General features: G+C 50.6%; 1 protein-coding gene across 9 annotated transcripts in view; it reads left to right on the plus strand.

The window, feature by feature from the left end:
- The window catches only part of TRIM9 (tripartite motif containing 9), an 80,065-nt gene that overhangs the window by 39,149 nt on the left and 23,689 nt on the right, over positions 1 to 17,227 (plus strand). For all 9 annotated transcript variants that reach the window (XM_068149101.1, XM_068149103.1, XM_068149104.1 and 6 more), the window contains exons 2-3: positions 8,985 to 9,080; positions 9,497 to 9,619. In XM_068149101.1, the coding sequence (XP_068005202.1) occupies positions 8,985 to 9,080; positions 9,497 to 9,619 (219 nt within the window). The remainder of the gene's footprint in view (positions 1 to 8,984; positions 9,081 to 9,496; positions 9,620 to 17,227) is intronic.

The following is a 17,227-nucleotide window of genomic DNA, read 5'->3' on the forward strand; positions in this document are numbered from 1 at the left end:
CTCCTGAGCCACCAGCCTTCTTCACCATCCCTTCTCTGGTACAAGGGAGAATCAAAGAGTGACAGAAATGCCTTTGTCAGCTGTGTCTGGGGGGGGAGGAGGGTTACAGAGCTATTAACGAGCACAAAGAAGGGATGGATTCTCTCCTAAGTGCTCTGGGGACAGGGATTGAAATGCTTAGCTCCCATTAATGCTGATGTGAATCACAGAGGGCTCTTCTTGAGAGCCTTGAAACAAGAGCATTGAAAAGGAGACCAGCTTTCCACAGAGAGCAAATTCACTTCAGTTTGAGATGCTGCTAAATGGGATTTTTCTTCATTTCACTCTCATTAATTCCCCTCCCTGTGGCATCTTGGGATGAGACTCAGCTCTGGTCCAGCATGTGTGAGTGAGCTGGCCTGCTGCATTCGGGAGGGCACTGAGTCTTCATCGTAGAATCACAGAGTCACAGAATGGTTTGGGTTGGAAGGGACTTCACAGATCATCTAGTTCCAACTTCCCCACTATTGGTGTGGACACCTCAAACTACTTCAGGTTGCTCAAAGCCTCATCCAACCTGGCCTTGAACACCTCCAGGGAGGGGGCATCCACAGCCTCCCTAGGCAACTTGTTCCAGTGTCTCACCACCCTCACTGGAAAGAATTTCTTCCTAGCATCCAGTCTACATCTACCCTCCTCAAGATTCAATACATTGCCCCTCATACTATCACCATAAGTCCTTGTGAAAAGTCCCTCCCCAGCTTTCTTGTAGCCTCCTTCAGGTACTGGAAGGCTGCTCTAAGGTCTCCCTTGAGCCTTCTCTTGTCCAGGCTGAACAGCCTCAACTCTTGCAGCCTGTCCCCATAGGGGCGGTCCCAGTCCATCATCACTCTCTCTGTGAGGGAAAAGTGGTCCCCAGAATGGGGTTCCCAGGTTTGAGAAGCCCCCAGATATTTTGTGGGCTTTTTTGATGCTGGAGATAAGAAACCTGAGGAGAGACCTCACTCTCTTACAACCCCATGAAAGGATCATAGGATGTTAGGGGTTGGAAGGGACCTTCGAAGATCATCAAGTCCAACCCCGCTGCCCGAGCAGTACCATAGAATCCAGCACAGGTCACACAGGAACACATCCAGATGGTCTTGAAAGTCTCCAGAGAAGGAAACTCCACAACCTCCCTGAGCAGCCTGTTCCAGTGCTCTGTGACCCTCACAGTGAAGTAGCTCCTCCTCGTGTTGAGGTGGAACCTCCTGTGCTGTAGTTTATGTTAGAATAGAATAGAATAGAATAGGTTGGGAAAGACCTTTGAGATCACCGAGTCCAACCTATCCTCCAACACTATCTAGTCAACTAAACCATTTAAGTAGCTATCTGAAGGGAATAGAATAAACCAGGTTGGAAGAGATCTTCAAGATCATTGCGTCCAACCTATCATCCAACACCACCTAATCAACTAACCCATGGCACCAAGCACCCTGTCAAGTCTCCTCCTGAACACCTCCAGTGACGGCGACTCCACCACCTCCCCGGGCAGCCCATTCCAATGGGCAATCACTCTCTCTGTGTAAAACTTCCTCCTGACCTCTAGCCTGAACTTCCCCTGGCGCAGCCTGAGACTGTGTCCTCTTGTTCTGGTGCTGGCTGCCTGGGAGAAGAGACCAACCTCTGCCTGTTTACAACCCCCCTTCAGGTAGTTGTAGAGAGCAATAAGGTCACCCCTGAGTCTCCTTCTCTCCAGGCTAAGCAGCCCCAGCTCCCTCAGCCTCTCCTCATAGGGCTTGTGTTCCAAGCCCCTCACTAACTTCGTTGCCCTTCTCTGGACTCGTTCCAGCAAGTCAACATCCTTCCTAAACTGAGGGGCCCAGAACTGGACACAGTACTCGAGGTGTGGCCTAACCAGTGCAGTGTACAGGGGCAGAATGACCTCCCTGCTCCTGCTGGCCACACTGTTCTTAATGCAGGCCAGGATGCCATTGGCCCTCTTGGCTGCCTAGGCACACTGCAGGCTCATGTTCATCCTACCATCAACCAGCACCCCCAGGTCCCTCTCTGCCTGGCTGCTCTCCAGCCACTCTGACCCCAGCCTGTAGCACTGCATGGGGTTGTTGTGGCCAATGTGCAGAACACGGCACTTGGATGTGTTAAATCTCATGCTGTTGGACTCTGCCCATCTGTCCAGCCTGTCGAGGTCCCTCTGCAGAGCCTCTCTACCCTCTAGCCGATCAACTCCTGTCCCCAGCTTGCTGTCGTCAGCAAATTTACTGATGATAGACTCAATGCCCTCATCCAGATCATCAATAAAGATGTTAAAGAGCACAGGGCCCAGCACTGATCCCTGGGGGACTCCACTACTCACTGGCCGCCAGCTGGATGTGGCACCATTCACCACCACTCTCTGGGTTCGGCCATCCAGCCAGTTCCTAACCCAGCTCAGAGTGCTGCTGTCCAAGCCATGGGCTGACAGCTTGGCCAGGAGTTTGCTATGGGGGACGGTGTCAAAGGCCTTGCTGAAGTCCAGGTAAACTACATCCACAGGCCTCCCCACATCCACCAGGTGGGTCACCTGATCACAGAAGGAGATCAGCTTGGTCAGGCAGGACCTACCCTTCCTAAATCCATGCTGGCTGAGCCTGATCCCTTGGCCATCCTCTAAGTGCTGTGTTAATGCACTCAGGATGACCTGTTCCATGATCTTGCCTGGCACTGAGGTCAGGCTGACAGGCCTATAATTCTCTGGCTCATCCAACTGGCCCTTCTTGTGGATGGGCACCATGTTGGCCAGCTTCCAGTCCTCTGGGACATCTCCAGTGAGCCAGGACTGCTGAAAAATGATGGAGAGCGGCTTGGCCAGCTCCTCTGACAGCTCCCTCAGCACCCTAGGATGAATCCCATCTGGTCCCATGGACTTGTGGGGATCCAGGTGGCTGAGCAGATCACCAACTACCCCATTTTGGAACAGTGGAAAACTATGCTGCCCCCTGGCTCCTTCTGCCAGCTCTGGAGGCCAGCTGTCTGGAAGACATTCTGTCCTGCTAGTAAAAATTGAGGCAAAGAAGGTGTTAAGTATCTCTGCCTTTTCCTCATCCCTTATCACAACGTTCCCCTCCGTGTCCACCAAGGAGTGGAGGTTGTCTCTGCCCTTCCTCTTGCTATTAATGTATTTATAGAAAGACTTTTTGTTGTCCTTCACAGCAGAGGCCAGACTAAGCTCCAAGTGCGCTTTTGCCTCCCTAATTTTCTTCCTGCAAGACCTAGCAACATCCTTAAATTTTTCACGGGTTGCCTCCCCTCTCTTCCAAAGGTGATACACCCTCTTTTTTTCCCTTAGTTCCATTAAAAGTTCTTTAACCATCCAGGCTGGCCGTCTGCCCCGGCGGCTCATCTTCCGGCACATTGGCACAGCCTGTCCCTGAGCCTTCAACAGTTCTTCCTTGAAGTAGGACCAGCTCTCCTGGACCCCTTTGTTTTTAAGGGCTTTATCCCAAGGAACCCTCTGAATTAGTTCCTTGAGTAGCCTGAAGTCCGCCCTTCGGAAATCCAGAGTGGAGGTCTTCTTGCTGCCCCTCTTGGCTTGACCAAATAATGAGAATTCAATTATCTCGTGGTCACTGGCCCCTAAGCACCCTCCGACCACCACATCACCCACCAGCCCTTCCCTATTGGTGAAGAGGAGGTCAAGCATAGCCTTGCCCCTGGTAGGCTCTCGCAGCACCTGGGATAAGAAGCTGTCCTCCATGCATTCTAAGAACCTCCTAGATTGCCTCTTCTCTGCTATGTTAAGATCCCAGCAGATATCAGGCAAGTTGAAGTCACCCATGAGAACAAGGTCCGAAGATCTTGAGACAGCCTTAAGCTGCCTATAGAATGACTCATCAACATCCTCCTCCTGGTCGGGTGGTCTATAACAGACTCCAACCAGGATGTCAGCCCTGTTGGCCTTCCCTCTAATTCTCACCCACAGGCACTCAACGCGATCGTCCCTAATCTCCGTCTCAATGGCATCTAGTGCCTTCCTGACGTACAGGGCCACCCCTCCACCCCTTCTTCCTTGCCTGTCTCTCCTGAAGAGCCTGTAGCCATCAATTGCAGCGCTCCAGTCATGTGAGTCGTCCCACCACGTCTCTGTGATGGCAACTACATCATAACTTTCCTGCTGCAGCAAGGCTTCCAGCTCCTCTTGTTTGTTGCCCATGCTTCGTGCATTAGTGTACATGCACTTCATCCGGGCTGCTGGTTTCACCTCTGGCTCTGGCTTATCACCCCCAGACCCCAGCCTGGGGGGACTGGTTTCATTACTCCTTGCCCTATCACAGGGTGCAATGGAGAAGAGCCTGTCCGCTCCCTCTTGACACTCAGCCCTTAGATATTTATAAACATTTGTTAAAGGAGGTGGAGCCAGGTGGAGGTTGGTCTCTTCTCCCTAACACCAAATGATAGGACAAGAAGAAATGGCCTCAGATTGCACCAGGGGAGGTTTAGGTTGGACATGAGGAAAAAATTCTTCCCTGAAATGGTTGTCACATACTGAAAGTGGTGGAGTCTCCATCCTTGGAAGTATTTTAAAGCTGTGTAGGTGTGATGCTAAGGCACATGGTTCAGTGGTGGATTTGGTAGTGCTGAGTTAAGTTGGACTTGATAATTATGAAGGTCTTTCACAACCAAAACCATTCCTTGTTTATACGATTCCATGAAAAGTGCAGCATTCCAACTTTTCACAGGGAAGGGAAATCCCTCCAAGAATGTGTCAGAAATGCCAACAGCATCTTGTTTCCTGTGATCTAGTACAGGACCCGGAGGAAACAAGGCTTGAGGGCCTTCTAACCCCTTGCTCTGTCACAGAGGAGTCCTCCTGAGTCTCCATCTTCTGCTCCTTCCATGTAGACACACTTGTGGCAGCCTGTGCCTCTGCCTCACGTGTCTGGTGATTAAATCCTTCTCCTTAGCAACAGGCTTGGGTTTGCTCCAAGGGTCATGGGAGTTACCTGTAGAATTTATAGACCAAATCAGTCATTGAATTTCTCTCCACTGCCTCTGACCTATTAACACAATTACAGAAACCAGAAGGACTTTGTGTTTGGCTGCCATACGGTTATGAATCACGTTGTCACCATGCCTCCCTTCACGGACATCCCTGCCAGTTCCCATACGTGCTCTGCTGTCATGTAGCATTAATTAACCTTGTTTAATGGGCTAAGTGGGATGGCCTGCAGCTCCCAGGCCCTGACAGGGTGCCTCCTGCCAGGACCAGCAGGGATGCAGCAGGAGAGCTGAGCAGGTGTTTCTTTCAAAGGGGATGTGTCCAGGAATGTGTTTCACTCCAGGAGAGCCCTTGGTGTGACGGAAAACCCTCCCAGGGAATCAGCATGAAGCTTGTGTCATGAATCGTAGATTCATAGAATGGTTTGGGTTGGACAGGACCCTAAAGATATCTAGTTCCAACCACCCTGTCATGGGCAGGGACACTTCCTACTAGACCAGGCTGCTTGAAGTTCCATCCAACCCGGCCTTGAACACTTGTAGGCTTGGAGCCCCCTGAAAAATAGAAAAAAGAGAAGGGAAAAAGGAAGGAAGGAAGGAAGGGAGGGAGGGAGGGAGGGAGGGAGGGAGGGAGGAAGGAAGGAAGGAAGGAAGGAAGGAAGGAAGGAAGGAAGGAAGGAAGGAAGGAAGGAAGGAAGGAAGGAAGGAAGGAAGGAAGGAAGGAAGGAAGGAAGGAAGGAAGGAAGGAAGGAAGGAAGGAAGGAAGGAAGGAAGGAAGGGAGGGAGGGAGGGAGGGAGGGAGGGAGGGAGGGAGGGAGGGAGGGAGGGAGGGAGGGAGGGAGGGAGGAGGAAGGGAGGGAGGGAGGGAGGGAGGGAGGGAGGGAGGGAGGAGGAAGGGAGGAGGAAGGGAGGAAGGGAGGAAGGAAGGAAACCAACGAACCCCAAAACAAACAGCCAAGTCTCAGAGCTCTTGTGTCTAGTGAGGAGCCTGTGGCCACCCATACAGAAGAGCCATTTACATCACAAGCTGTCCCCAGTCAATGTTCTTAATGCACATTGCTGTGAGATGAGCATGCTGAGGTTGACATCCCACTAGTGGTCTGTCCTGTGGGCAAGGGACAGGGCAGTACCTGTTGGGGATTCCCTCAATGCTAATCACTATCTAAAGGGCTGGGGGAAAGAGGATGGGGCCAGATTCTTTTCTGTGGTGCCCAGTGACAGGACAAGGGGCAATAGGCACAAACTGGCATGCAGGAAGTTCCATTTGAACAGGAGGAAAAACATTTTTGCTGCAAGGGTGCTGGAGCCCTGGAGCAGGCTGCCCAGAGAGGCTGTGTGGTCTCCTCTGGAGAGATTCCAGACCCACCTGGACATTGTCATCCTGGGCAAGCTGCTGTGTGTGCCCCTGCTTTAGCAGGGGGTGGGACTAGCAAATGTCCAGAGGTCCCTTCCAACTGTCACTATGTGATTCACTGTGCACTTCATCAACCTTATTATTATGGAAAACATTAAGTTTCCTGGCAGTGCCCCTTGCCTGTAGGCACTAAGAACATCTTGCCCAGAGAGGTGATAGCTGCCCCATCCCTGAAACCATTCCAGGTCAGGTTGTTTGGGGCTGTGAGCAACGTGTTCTGGTTGCAGATGTCCCTGCTGACTGCAGGGGGGTTGGTCTAGATGACCTTGAAAGGTCCCTTCTCACCCAAACCATTCTGTGATGTTATTCTGTGATCAATGCCAGGGGGTTGAAAAATCTAGAGCAGAGGGAAGGGCTGAGTGAACAGGGGGGATGCAGTGTAGGACCACAGGGAGGGATGCTCTGAAGGCAATGGGCCATGTCTGTCTTTTTGTGAGCAGGCTCAAGGCTTGCTGCACCATGGAAGCCATTGTGCTTTGAGTCTGAGGGTTTCCAGGCTGAAAGAGCTGCACACAGACAGTGATCACTGGCATCACAAACCTCTTATGAAATAATAAGAGCACGTTCCAGATGCTTTCCCATTAGGAAAGCCTCCAAAGAGTTCTGTTGACATAAAGATCCCTTCTCTCAAGCTAATGTTGACAGCGAAAAAACACCTTCCAAAGACACCATTAAAGGAAAAAAAACACCCCACCACGGTGCAGTTTTAACGAGGAGCTTGTAAACATAACAAACTCCTGCTGATTTTCTCTGTTAATTATCTGTGGTACAGAAAAGCTGAGCCCTGCAGCTCCTGATTCTCAGCAAACCACCTTGCTGGGCTTAAAGATGTCTTCAGACACGTTCCTGGGCAATCTGCCCTAGGTAATCCTGCTTTAGCAGGGGAGTTGGGCTAGGTGATCTCCAGAGGTCCCCTCCAACCCCTACCATTCTCTGATTCTGGGAGGGTGAACATGGGGACAGGGTGATGGAGGCTTTTGTAGGGGCACAGCAGGGAGGACAAGGCAGCGTTGGGTTGTCCCTGTGGTGTTCCCCCCCCCCCGCCATGCCGTGGGGAGCAGCTCAGGCTGCAATCTCAGCTCTCTTCCAGCCTTTGCTGAAGGAGGGGAGGGTGGAGGGCTGGGGAGACGTGCTGAGCTGGCTGAGCAATCCCATTTGTCTCCGAGATCCATTCGCTGATTAGCTCCACATCCTAATGACTCCAGCACAATAAATTACAAAGGAAATGCAGAACTCGCTGGGGTGATGTTAACATCTCCTGGGGAAGCCACAGCGAGGTCATTTTCTGGGCCATTAAATAGTGGCCATTGGTTTGCTGCCTCCTCTCTTCAATAGCAATTCTTTTTCTCTTGATTTCAGCCCAGCACCACCTCAGTAGGTGCTGTGCTCTGGTGACCTTGCATCCTTTCTGCACCTTCACCCTCCTGCTCCCCTCTGCTTTCTCACCTCCTCCCTCTCACCTCCTGCTCTAGAGGTCTAGAGCACAAATCTTATGAGCAGCAGCTAAGGGAACTGAGATTGTTTAGCTTGGAGAAAAGGAGGCTGAGGGGAGTCCTTCTTGCCCTCTACAGCTCCCTGAAAGGAGGTCAGAGCCAGGTGGGGGTCAGTCTCTTGACCCTCCTAAGAAGTGACAGGACAAGAGAAAATGGCCTCAAGTTGCACCAAGGAAGGTTTAGGTTGGAAACAAGGGAACAGGCTGCCCAGGGCAATGGGGGAGTCCCCATCCCTGGAGGGGTTTAAAAGCTGTGTAGATGTGGTGCTGAGGGACATGGTTTGGTGGAGACTTAGCAGTGCTGGGTTAACAGTTGGACTCACTGATCTTAAAGTCTCTTCCACCCAAAATCATTCTATGGTTCTTTCTGCACTGGCATCTGGGGGAACACAGCATGACAGGGCAGGTGCCAACCTGGTGCCAGTGCTCTGATCACAGGAGAGAAGGTCATGTTAGGGTTTTGGAAATGTGGCGACATCAGACATATTATGAGCTCCTTTGTGTGTCTGTAACAAAGAAAGATCACACCTTAAAACCCATGTGGTGTTTGCAAGCATTTTGCAGCCCATCAAAGAGGCAAAGTCTCACAGAGAGGTGCATTGGGGATTGGACTAGATGACCTTTAAAGGTTTCTTCCAACCCAAACCATTCTGTGCTTGTCACGGATGATTTGCTCAGCTCTTGAGGTAATAACTTACTGAAATCACAGCAAAAGGGGAAGATGCCTCAGCAGAGGTGGGTCAGATACTACAGGATTTTCAGTGTCTGGGTCCCTGGAGAGCACAGATCCAGGCGGCGTGGAGACTGGTTCACTTCAACACGCAGGACGGGTATGGCTTATCCCTGATTCTCCAGGGAAGCCTGTGGGGGAGGTGGAGTCTAAATATCTGCTTCACAGACCCAGAGCATCTCTGGTGATGGCTAACCCTCCTTTTCCTCTCCATACACTCAGGTCAGCAGTGGCAGAAGGACACCTTGGTGGGTTGCTGAATGAAGGTTGCACGCCTCAGAAAGACAGTGCTGGACAGCCTTTCCCAGCCCAAATCACACACAGATCACCTTCTCCAGCACAAGGGGGAGTCCAGTACATGCAAATAACCTCACTGTTTCTTCTCTCTACAGAGCCAGCTTTCCCAGGCCCTGAATGGGTTGTCAGACAGAGCCAAGGAAGCAAAAGAGTTCCTGGTCCAACTCCGCAACATGGTGCAGCAAATCCAGGTACTGTGTCTCCTGACTGAGGAGCAGCCCCTTCCCACCAGCATGAGCTGCTCTCTGCCATCCTCTGTCCCATCTCCCCAGCTTGCTGTGGTGGGAAGTCTCCCAAAAGGCACCCACATGTGGGACCCACACTTGAATTTTCCTATTACCCCCCTCCCAAAACCTGCTCCTCCCAAAGCTGCTCCTGTCACAGAGGACCCCAGCCCTTCCCATCTTCATCATAGGTAAGTCCAAGGATGTGGCAGGATGAATCAAACAGGTTCTTCACCTACCACCACCACATTTGCCCTGTACCAAGGGTGTAAAGCATCCCAAATACTACTGTGGAAGAGGTTGCCTTTCCCAGCTAAAGAGCTGCCTTTCCCAGCTAAAATGACATCATGCCCTGGACTGTGATGCTCTGCTCTGACCTGCAGGAGAACAGTGTGGAGTTCGAGGCCTGCCTCGTGGCCCAGTGTGATGCCCTCATTGATGCCCTCAACAGAAGGAAAGCCCAGCTGCTGTCCCGGGTCAACAAGGAGCACGAGCACAAGCTGAAGGTGAATCCCTGTTTGTTGGGGTGAAGGGCTGAGGAGGTCACTGGAAAGCTTCTCTTCTTGCTTTTCACAAGCTGAATACCAATGTGGCAGGCCATGAACAAAGTCCTGCTTCCCCCAGGGTGGTTCCCACTGGCGTCCTCCCATCACTGGGCCAACTACTAGTCATTAGGTCATCAGAACCGTGTGTAGAGCAGGCTGGACAACAACCTTGCTCACATTCTATATTCCTCTGAGCTACTGACATGATCCTGTAGGATGCTGAATGCTGCTGGCTAAAGCTGAACTTCTGAAGCACTCGCTGTCATGAAATACCACTTCAGTCATCAGGCAGAAGCAGGAACTGCTGTTTTCTGTGTGGTGAAAACTTCGTGGCCTCAGGGTGGTGGCTGCTCTGAGGGCTGAGTTGTTGGCATTGAGGGAGCTGAGGTGTTGAGGTCAGATGTTCCTGCAGTGACTACACTGTGTCTTTTCAGCTCTTTGGGGGGTGAGAAAGGAAGCAAAGGGCCACATCTCACCTGAGAGTGGTGGAGCAGCTGTAGCAGTGCCCCGTATCTGTTGGACAAGGTAGTTGCACTCTGGCCATCATTGAATTAAGGGCCAGCTGAGACGTTTCACTCTGACATCACTTTATGCTTCCAGAGTCTCTCTTCTAAGGGCATTTCAGCATTCTGGCTAGACACATCCATGCCTTTTCTCTGACACCACCTGCAACCCCACTTAGCTTTTCTTTGGGCCACCCAGGAGGCTCCCAGAGGGATTTCTAAACCTGTCTAAAATGAGGGAGGAGGCCATCAGTCTTCTGCAGATGATGGGCACCACAGCATGAGGGCTCATGAGCATTTCCATCAAGAGATGGACAACAGCAGATTTGTGGGACCAAGCCCAGCATCAATGCTTGGTGTCCAGCAACAAAGCTCAGCCCCAAAGAGCCATGACATGTTGCCAGCCTTTTTCCTAGGACCAAAGAGGGCCCTCACTGCCTGGTGGGGTCTCTTTCCCTCTTCCCCATCATGGTTAATTAAACCCTCACAAAGCTAGAGCAGCACAAAGCAACTTCCTTGCTCAGCACAACTCAAGGAAGCCTTTCACTTCTTGGCTGGAGGAAGACATCTGCATCCCACTGCTTGCTCCTACCATAGCTTCTGTCCCCTCAACTTGTCCACCCTTGGGTTTTGTCATTAGGCAGGCCTGGCCCCTAAAAGGAGAAACACCCTCTGGGTTTCAGATTGGACTCTTAAAAATCAGTCCTCAAGCCTCCCTCTCTGAAGGACCAAGCTCTTGCAGTTCTCCACATGCTATGGGAAGGGAGCAGCACAGTCAGGAAGGGCTCTGTGGTGCTGTGTGCTCAGTTCTCAGCATCAGCACAGCAGCTGGTATTGAAGATCCAGAAGCTGCTGACCACTGCTCTGCAGCCTGTGCAGATTTTTAGCCTGAATTTACTTGATTTTCCATTTATATTCTTGCAGGAGTGGAGGTGGTAGAAAAATAAACCCAGTGGTTCTGCCTTGGTCTTGGACTTCTCTGGGGAGAGTCATGCAGCCTTGAGTCACCATCATTGGAGGTGTTCAGGAGGAGACTTGATAGGGTGCTTGGTTGCATGGTTTAGTTGATTAGGTGGTGTTGGATGATAGGTTGGACGCGATGATCTTGAAGGTCTCTTCCAACCTGGTCTATTCTATTCTATTCTATTCTATGCTTTTATCTTCCTTTGAGTATTGCAAGGTGTAATCTCAGTGCCATCTGGAGTCTTGTACATTGGGTTTTGGGGATCTTCTCAATGCTTATCAATAGCTAAAGGGCATTGGGAAAGAGGATGGAGCCAGACTCATTTCAGTGGTGCCCAGTGACAGGAGAAGGGGAACCCAGGAGGTTCCATCTGAACAGGAGAAAGAACTTCTTTGCCGTAAGGGTGCCAGAGTCCTGGAGCAGGCTGCCTAGAAAGTTTGTATCCATTGCCCCTTGTCCTATCACAGGACACCACTGAGAAGAGCCTGGCCCCTTCTTGATGCTCACCCTTCAGATATTTATAAACATTAGTAAGATCTCCTCTCAGTCTTCTCTTCTCCAGGCAAAACAGTCCCAGGTCTCTTCAGAAGAAGACAGTTGGACCCTCTTGTACAGCACTGTCCCTCTTGAACCGGTGAGGAACCCAGAACTGGACACAGTAGTCCAGATGTGGTCTCCTCAGGGCAGAGTAGAGGGAGAGGAGAACCTCGAGACATCTGCAACTACAACAGGTGATAGCTTCACCCTTTCCCATAGGAAACCAGTCCAGAGCATCATATCCTGGCCTGCATGCCCACTTGCCACTGCCATGTTCCCAGAGCATCTCAGCTGAGAAGAAGAGAAGCAGATGGATTGTCCAGTGAGATTGAGTTGTGCCACCCAGGAGCCCTTTCAGATCCCCATTGGCTGCTCCAGCAGACAGTGTGGAGCCACAGCACCCTGGCTGCCCTCAATCTCTCCATGGGCTTCCCCCTCCTGCCTACTGGGATGCTGCCATCATGGCCTGGTGTTATACAGTGTGAGCAAGGAAGAATTGAGGCACAAGGGACAGAGCTTCTGGCTGGCACCGTGCCAAGGTGCCTTTTACTGGAGAGCCTAAGTCCCCATTCCTGTGTGGCATCCAGAGCTGGGCTTTACAAGTGACCTGGTTTGACTTGACACACATTGCATGGAGACAGGCACACATCCAGGTCTGCCTGGAGGCCAGCACTAATTACTGCAGAGGGTGAAGTGGTTTGGGAGGAAATGAGGGGACATTTCCCTGTCCTTCTGCACCCTCCCCCTGTGCTTAGATAGGGATTAACAATGAACTTTAAGAATAACATAGAATCACAGAGTGGTTTGGGGTGCAAGGGATCTTTCAAGGTCATCTGGGCTGTGAGTGCATGGTGCCAAATGGTGTCCAGTTGGGCATCAAGGAGCTCTGCAGAGCTGTGATCAAGCTGCAGGGGCTGCTTCTGGTTTTCTGATCTCCCTCAAGCTTGAGGGAGCTGGATCAAGACTGTCCTCAACAGCATCCATCCCTGTGCCATGTTCTCCAGTCGCTCTGCACTGGAGACCAGGTCTCTGTATCACACCTTTCCATGCTTCCTGGTGCCTTTAATGAGATCAGGCTGTGCCAGCCTGCAGGACAAGCCTCTAGGATCAGACTTGATGTGGCCCTGGGCAGCCTGATCTAGTTGAAGGTGTCCCTGCTCACTGCAGGGGCATTGGACAAGATGACTTTTGAGGACCCCTTCCAACCTGACACAATCTGTGAATCTATGATTTGCCACAGGATTGTTAGCCCAGCAGCTCTGCTTTTCCCAGCTCCAGCCTAATTCTTCTGTCCCAACAACAAGAGGCAAGTCACCATGGAAACATCCACCTGGAAATGCTCTGCTCAGAGGATGCCTGATTGTGGGATGCAGCACGATCAAACCCTTAGGATCTGTCCCAGGGATTTTTCCACCTGAGTTTGGAAAAAACCCATAACACCACCTTCCATCCTGAAAGCCATGCAGGTCACCATACCCCAGCCACAGTGTGCCCAGGGTGAGCAGGCTCTGTATCTTCCAGAAGACATCCAGGAAATGGCATGGATATTATGGAAAGTTTATTTTATGAATCAGTGGTCAGGCATTTAGATCAGTTGGAATGGAATGGAATGGAATGGAATGGAATGGAATGGAATGGAATGGAATGGAATGGAATGGAATGGAATGGAATGGAATGGAATGGAATGGAATGGAGTAAAGTAGAATAGAATAGAATAGAATAGAATAGAATAGAATAGAATAGAATAGAATAGAATAGAATAGAATAGAATAGAATAGAATAGAATAGAATAGAATAGAATAGAATAGAATAGAATAGAATAGAATAGAATAGAATAGAATAATTAACCAGGTTGGAAAAGACCAGGGAGGTGTTCAAGACATGTGTGGATATGGGACTTTGGCATATGGTTTGATGACTATGGTGGTCTTAGATTGATGGTTGGGCTCAGTGGTCTTAAAGGTCTTTTCCAACCAAAAAATTCTGTGATTCCAGGATTCTGTCCCGGGCAAGACTTGTCTTGGGTGCTGAGGAGACAAGGTTCAAGTGAGGTTGAGTGCCTTGAAAACCAGTTATCTTAGCAAGCACTAAAAAGAGAAGGAGGATGAGGAAGACCTAAAGCAGAGATGGTAGCAGATGTTCTTACCTTCTAGGAGCTGCATTAAAATGTAAATTATAGTGAAAGTCATCTCACAGGGAAGAAGAGCTCTTGAAAGAAATGTTCTCTTTTAAGGTAGCAGTGAACTGTGAGGGCACAGCAAAAGAGCTTTTTATAGGCTGCAATTAGCAGCCAGGTTCTGGCTGTTGCCTCCTTTGGCACCTAAAGGAAAAAAAAACAAAAACACAACAACACACACCACAGGCATTTGATTGAAAAAAAAAAGCCACAAATAAAATGTGTGGGGCTGCCCAAATCTCCTCAGCAGCCAAGCCATTAGCCCTTTACTAGAGGATGCCACCACTCAGTGAGGTGTGTTCCCCCCAGATTTTGAGGAGAGGTTTGTAAGCTATCTGCCTCCATGCAGAATTCATAGAATCACGGAATCATAGACATAAAATGGTTTGGGTTGGGAGGAACCTTAAAGATCACCCAGCTTGCCTGCTGGGTAGAGGCTGCAATTAAACTGCTGTTTCATGCTCTAGTTCTCCAGATGAACATGTGCTGGAGCCCCAGTGGGGATCACAGAAGGTCAGGATCACTGGAGCTAAAGGTGTGGGCTGGGACAGAGCTGCAGCTGCTGCTTTGGGTGCAGTTTCTGAGCACCTAGAGCAGGCTGCTGCAGGCTGCCTTCAGTCAGGGTTTGAATGTCTCCAAGGTTGGAAATTCCATAGCCTCTCTGTTTTGGTCTTTCATCACTTTGATGGGGGAAAAAAAGAGCTTTTAGTTATGTCTAACTGGAATTTCTTTAATCTCAGCTTGCGCCCACGTATGTAAAGATTGCTGGCAGCTGGCAGCAAGCACTTCCATTCCCAACCAGACCTTGATAAGCAGGGATAATCTGCCAGGAAGCTCCATAATCAATCAGCCTGGAGCTGCCTGGTGCTGGCCTCACCTCACCCTGCTGCTGGGGAGTGGGCAGGCTAGAGGGGCAAAGCCATGATTGGTAGCTCCTGAGGGAACTGGATTAAAATGAGGCTGTGGGCTCTCTACAGGTCCCTGAAAGGAGGTTGGAGCCAGGTGGGGGTTGGTCTCTTCTCCCAAGTAACAAATGATAGAGGACAAGAGGAAATGGTCTCAGATTGCACCAGGGGAGCTTTAGGTTGGACTTGATGAGAAATTTTTCCCCCCAAAGGATTGTCAAGCCCTGGAACAGGCTGCCCAGGGCAGTAGTGCAGTCCCCATCCCTGGAGGGATTTAAAAGCTGTGTAGATATGATGCTGAGGGCCATGGTTTAGGGGTGGACTTGGCAGTGCTGGGTTAATGGTTGGACTTGATGCTCTAAAAGGTCTTTCCCAACCTTTATGATTCTGTGATCTCCATGCCCAGCTCTCTCCCAGGCAGTACCAGGAAGCCCATCTGACACTGAAGCTGTGGTGGCAGGTCCCCTTTCCTCACCCATAACACTGTCTGTTGGCCAAGTGGGTGTCCAGGGAGCCAGCCACGTGTCCAAGGCTGTCCTGGACCACTGTGCCTCACTGAGTGAGTGCTATTTCTTGGAGGCTCAAGTCTGGCTGGTGGCAGATGGCAGTTCTGATGGTAATGCTTTGAAAGCATCTACTCAGGCAGAGAGAGGCTCACAAATTCATTATCCCAGACAAACCAGACAGAGATTTAAGCTGCAAAGAAGATAAGATGGTTTCACCAATCCCATCTTTCCTGGTGGCATATGCATTTCCCCAGAGAGTGGCCTCTCGTGAAAGAAGGAGACTGCTTTTCTGGGCATGCAGGGTGGCTTCCCCACTTGCCCATCTGCAGCACAGCAAAAAACACCTTGATCTGGCTTGCTCAGTGCAGTCTGGATAACTAACAGCAAGGTTAGAACCCACAACTGGGCTGTGGTTACACCATGATCTGAGAGACCCAACACGTGGAGAGAGCTCTTTTATCAGGGAATGCAGTGATAGGATGAAGGAGGGTGTATTTAGATTAGATGTAAGGAAGAAATTCTTCATGGGGAGGGTGGTGAAACCCTGGTCCAGGTTGCCCAGAGAGGTGGTAGAAGCCCCATCCCTGGAACCATTCCAGGTCAGGTTGTTTGGGGCTGTGAGCAACCTGCTCTAGTTGCAGATGTCCCTGGTGACTGCAGAGGGGTTGGACTAGATGACTTTGAACGATTCCTTCCAGCCCAACCCACCCTGTGATTCTCTAATCCACATGGCAAATGGTCTCTGCACCCTAGGCAGAAGGGATCAAACCAAAGATGCTTTGTGTTGCATGGCGGGGGCTGCAGGTTGCTGCAAGGCTTTGCACCCCCACCGCATCCCCCATCTGGAGCCCACTCTGAAGGCCTGACTATCCCCACTGAGCACGAAGTCCAGGGGCTTGCTCATGCTTTTGGAAGAGGTCAGTGCAGGAGTCAGATCTACAGGACCATCTGCTGCCTCTGCTCCATCCCAGCAGTGCCATTCCAGTTCACTCAAGTGTTAGAAACTGGCACTGAACGAACTCTTCCCTCTAATGGCAGGGTTTGAGGCCCAAACTGGCATGTGCTGAGGACGCTGCTCGCTGGCCTTGTCTCACAGCATCTCTGCAAGCTTGGGTGCACGCCTTGGTGTAGAGGAGCAATATGGGAGCTCCCCCTGCTGTCTTATCCACCCTGCAGACGATCTGATAACGTCAGGCTGCGGTTAAAAGCCGCAAGCGGTGGCTGCTACCCTAATATCAGGAGCTGGCTAGCAGAGGGCTTCCTGGCATTTCAAAGGAGCAGATGATATGTTGTCCCAAGTTGCAAGAGCGTTCATTCTTTTCTTCCTGCGAGGTGATGAAGTAGTGGTGATTAAGTTGTAATTAAACAACATTCAATGTGATTGATTGCCTTGCTGGACTCATCACCCCCCTTGAAGCCCAGTGTCTTTCATCACAGGAGGCTTCATTTTGTCTCTCCAGCCCTCAGACCATGGGGATCATAGAATCGTTTTGGTTGGAAAAGATCTCTAAGATCAAGTCCATCCACTCTAACTTTGCCAAGGCTGCTGCTAAACCATGGCCCTCCACATCCCTGCATCTTTTAAACACCTCCAGGGATGAGAATTCAGCTGTCTCCCTGGGGAGCCTGTTCCAGTGCTTGACAGCCCTTTCAGTGAAGAAATTTCTTCTAATGGCCAACCTAAACCTCTCTTGGTGCAACTTGAGGCCATTTCCTCTCATCCTGTCACCTGCTATTAGGGAGAAGAGACCAATTCCCACCTGATGCCAGCCTCCTTTCAGGAGGCATTGATGTTCACAGTAGAAGGTGCTCCTCATCCTAAGGTAGCCATTCCAGTACTGGCATGGAACTGGAAATCACCAGCTGTGGTGCTGAGGACTCAACTGTGCCTTCAGAGATGTCACTGAGCACTTATTGCAGCTTCTTCCATCACACTGCAGCTGCAGATGCTGAGGAGAAGCTCATCTTTGTTATTTGA

This window comes from Melanerpes formicivorus, unplaced genomic scaffold (genome assembly GCF_026170545.1).
Source record: "Melanerpes formicivorus ecotype bairdi unplaced genomic scaffold, bMelFor1.0.p_v2 SCAF_17, whole genome shotgun sequence".
Lineage (NCBI taxonomy): Eukaryota > Metazoa > Chordata > Aves > Piciformes > Picidae > Melanerpes > Melanerpes formicivorus.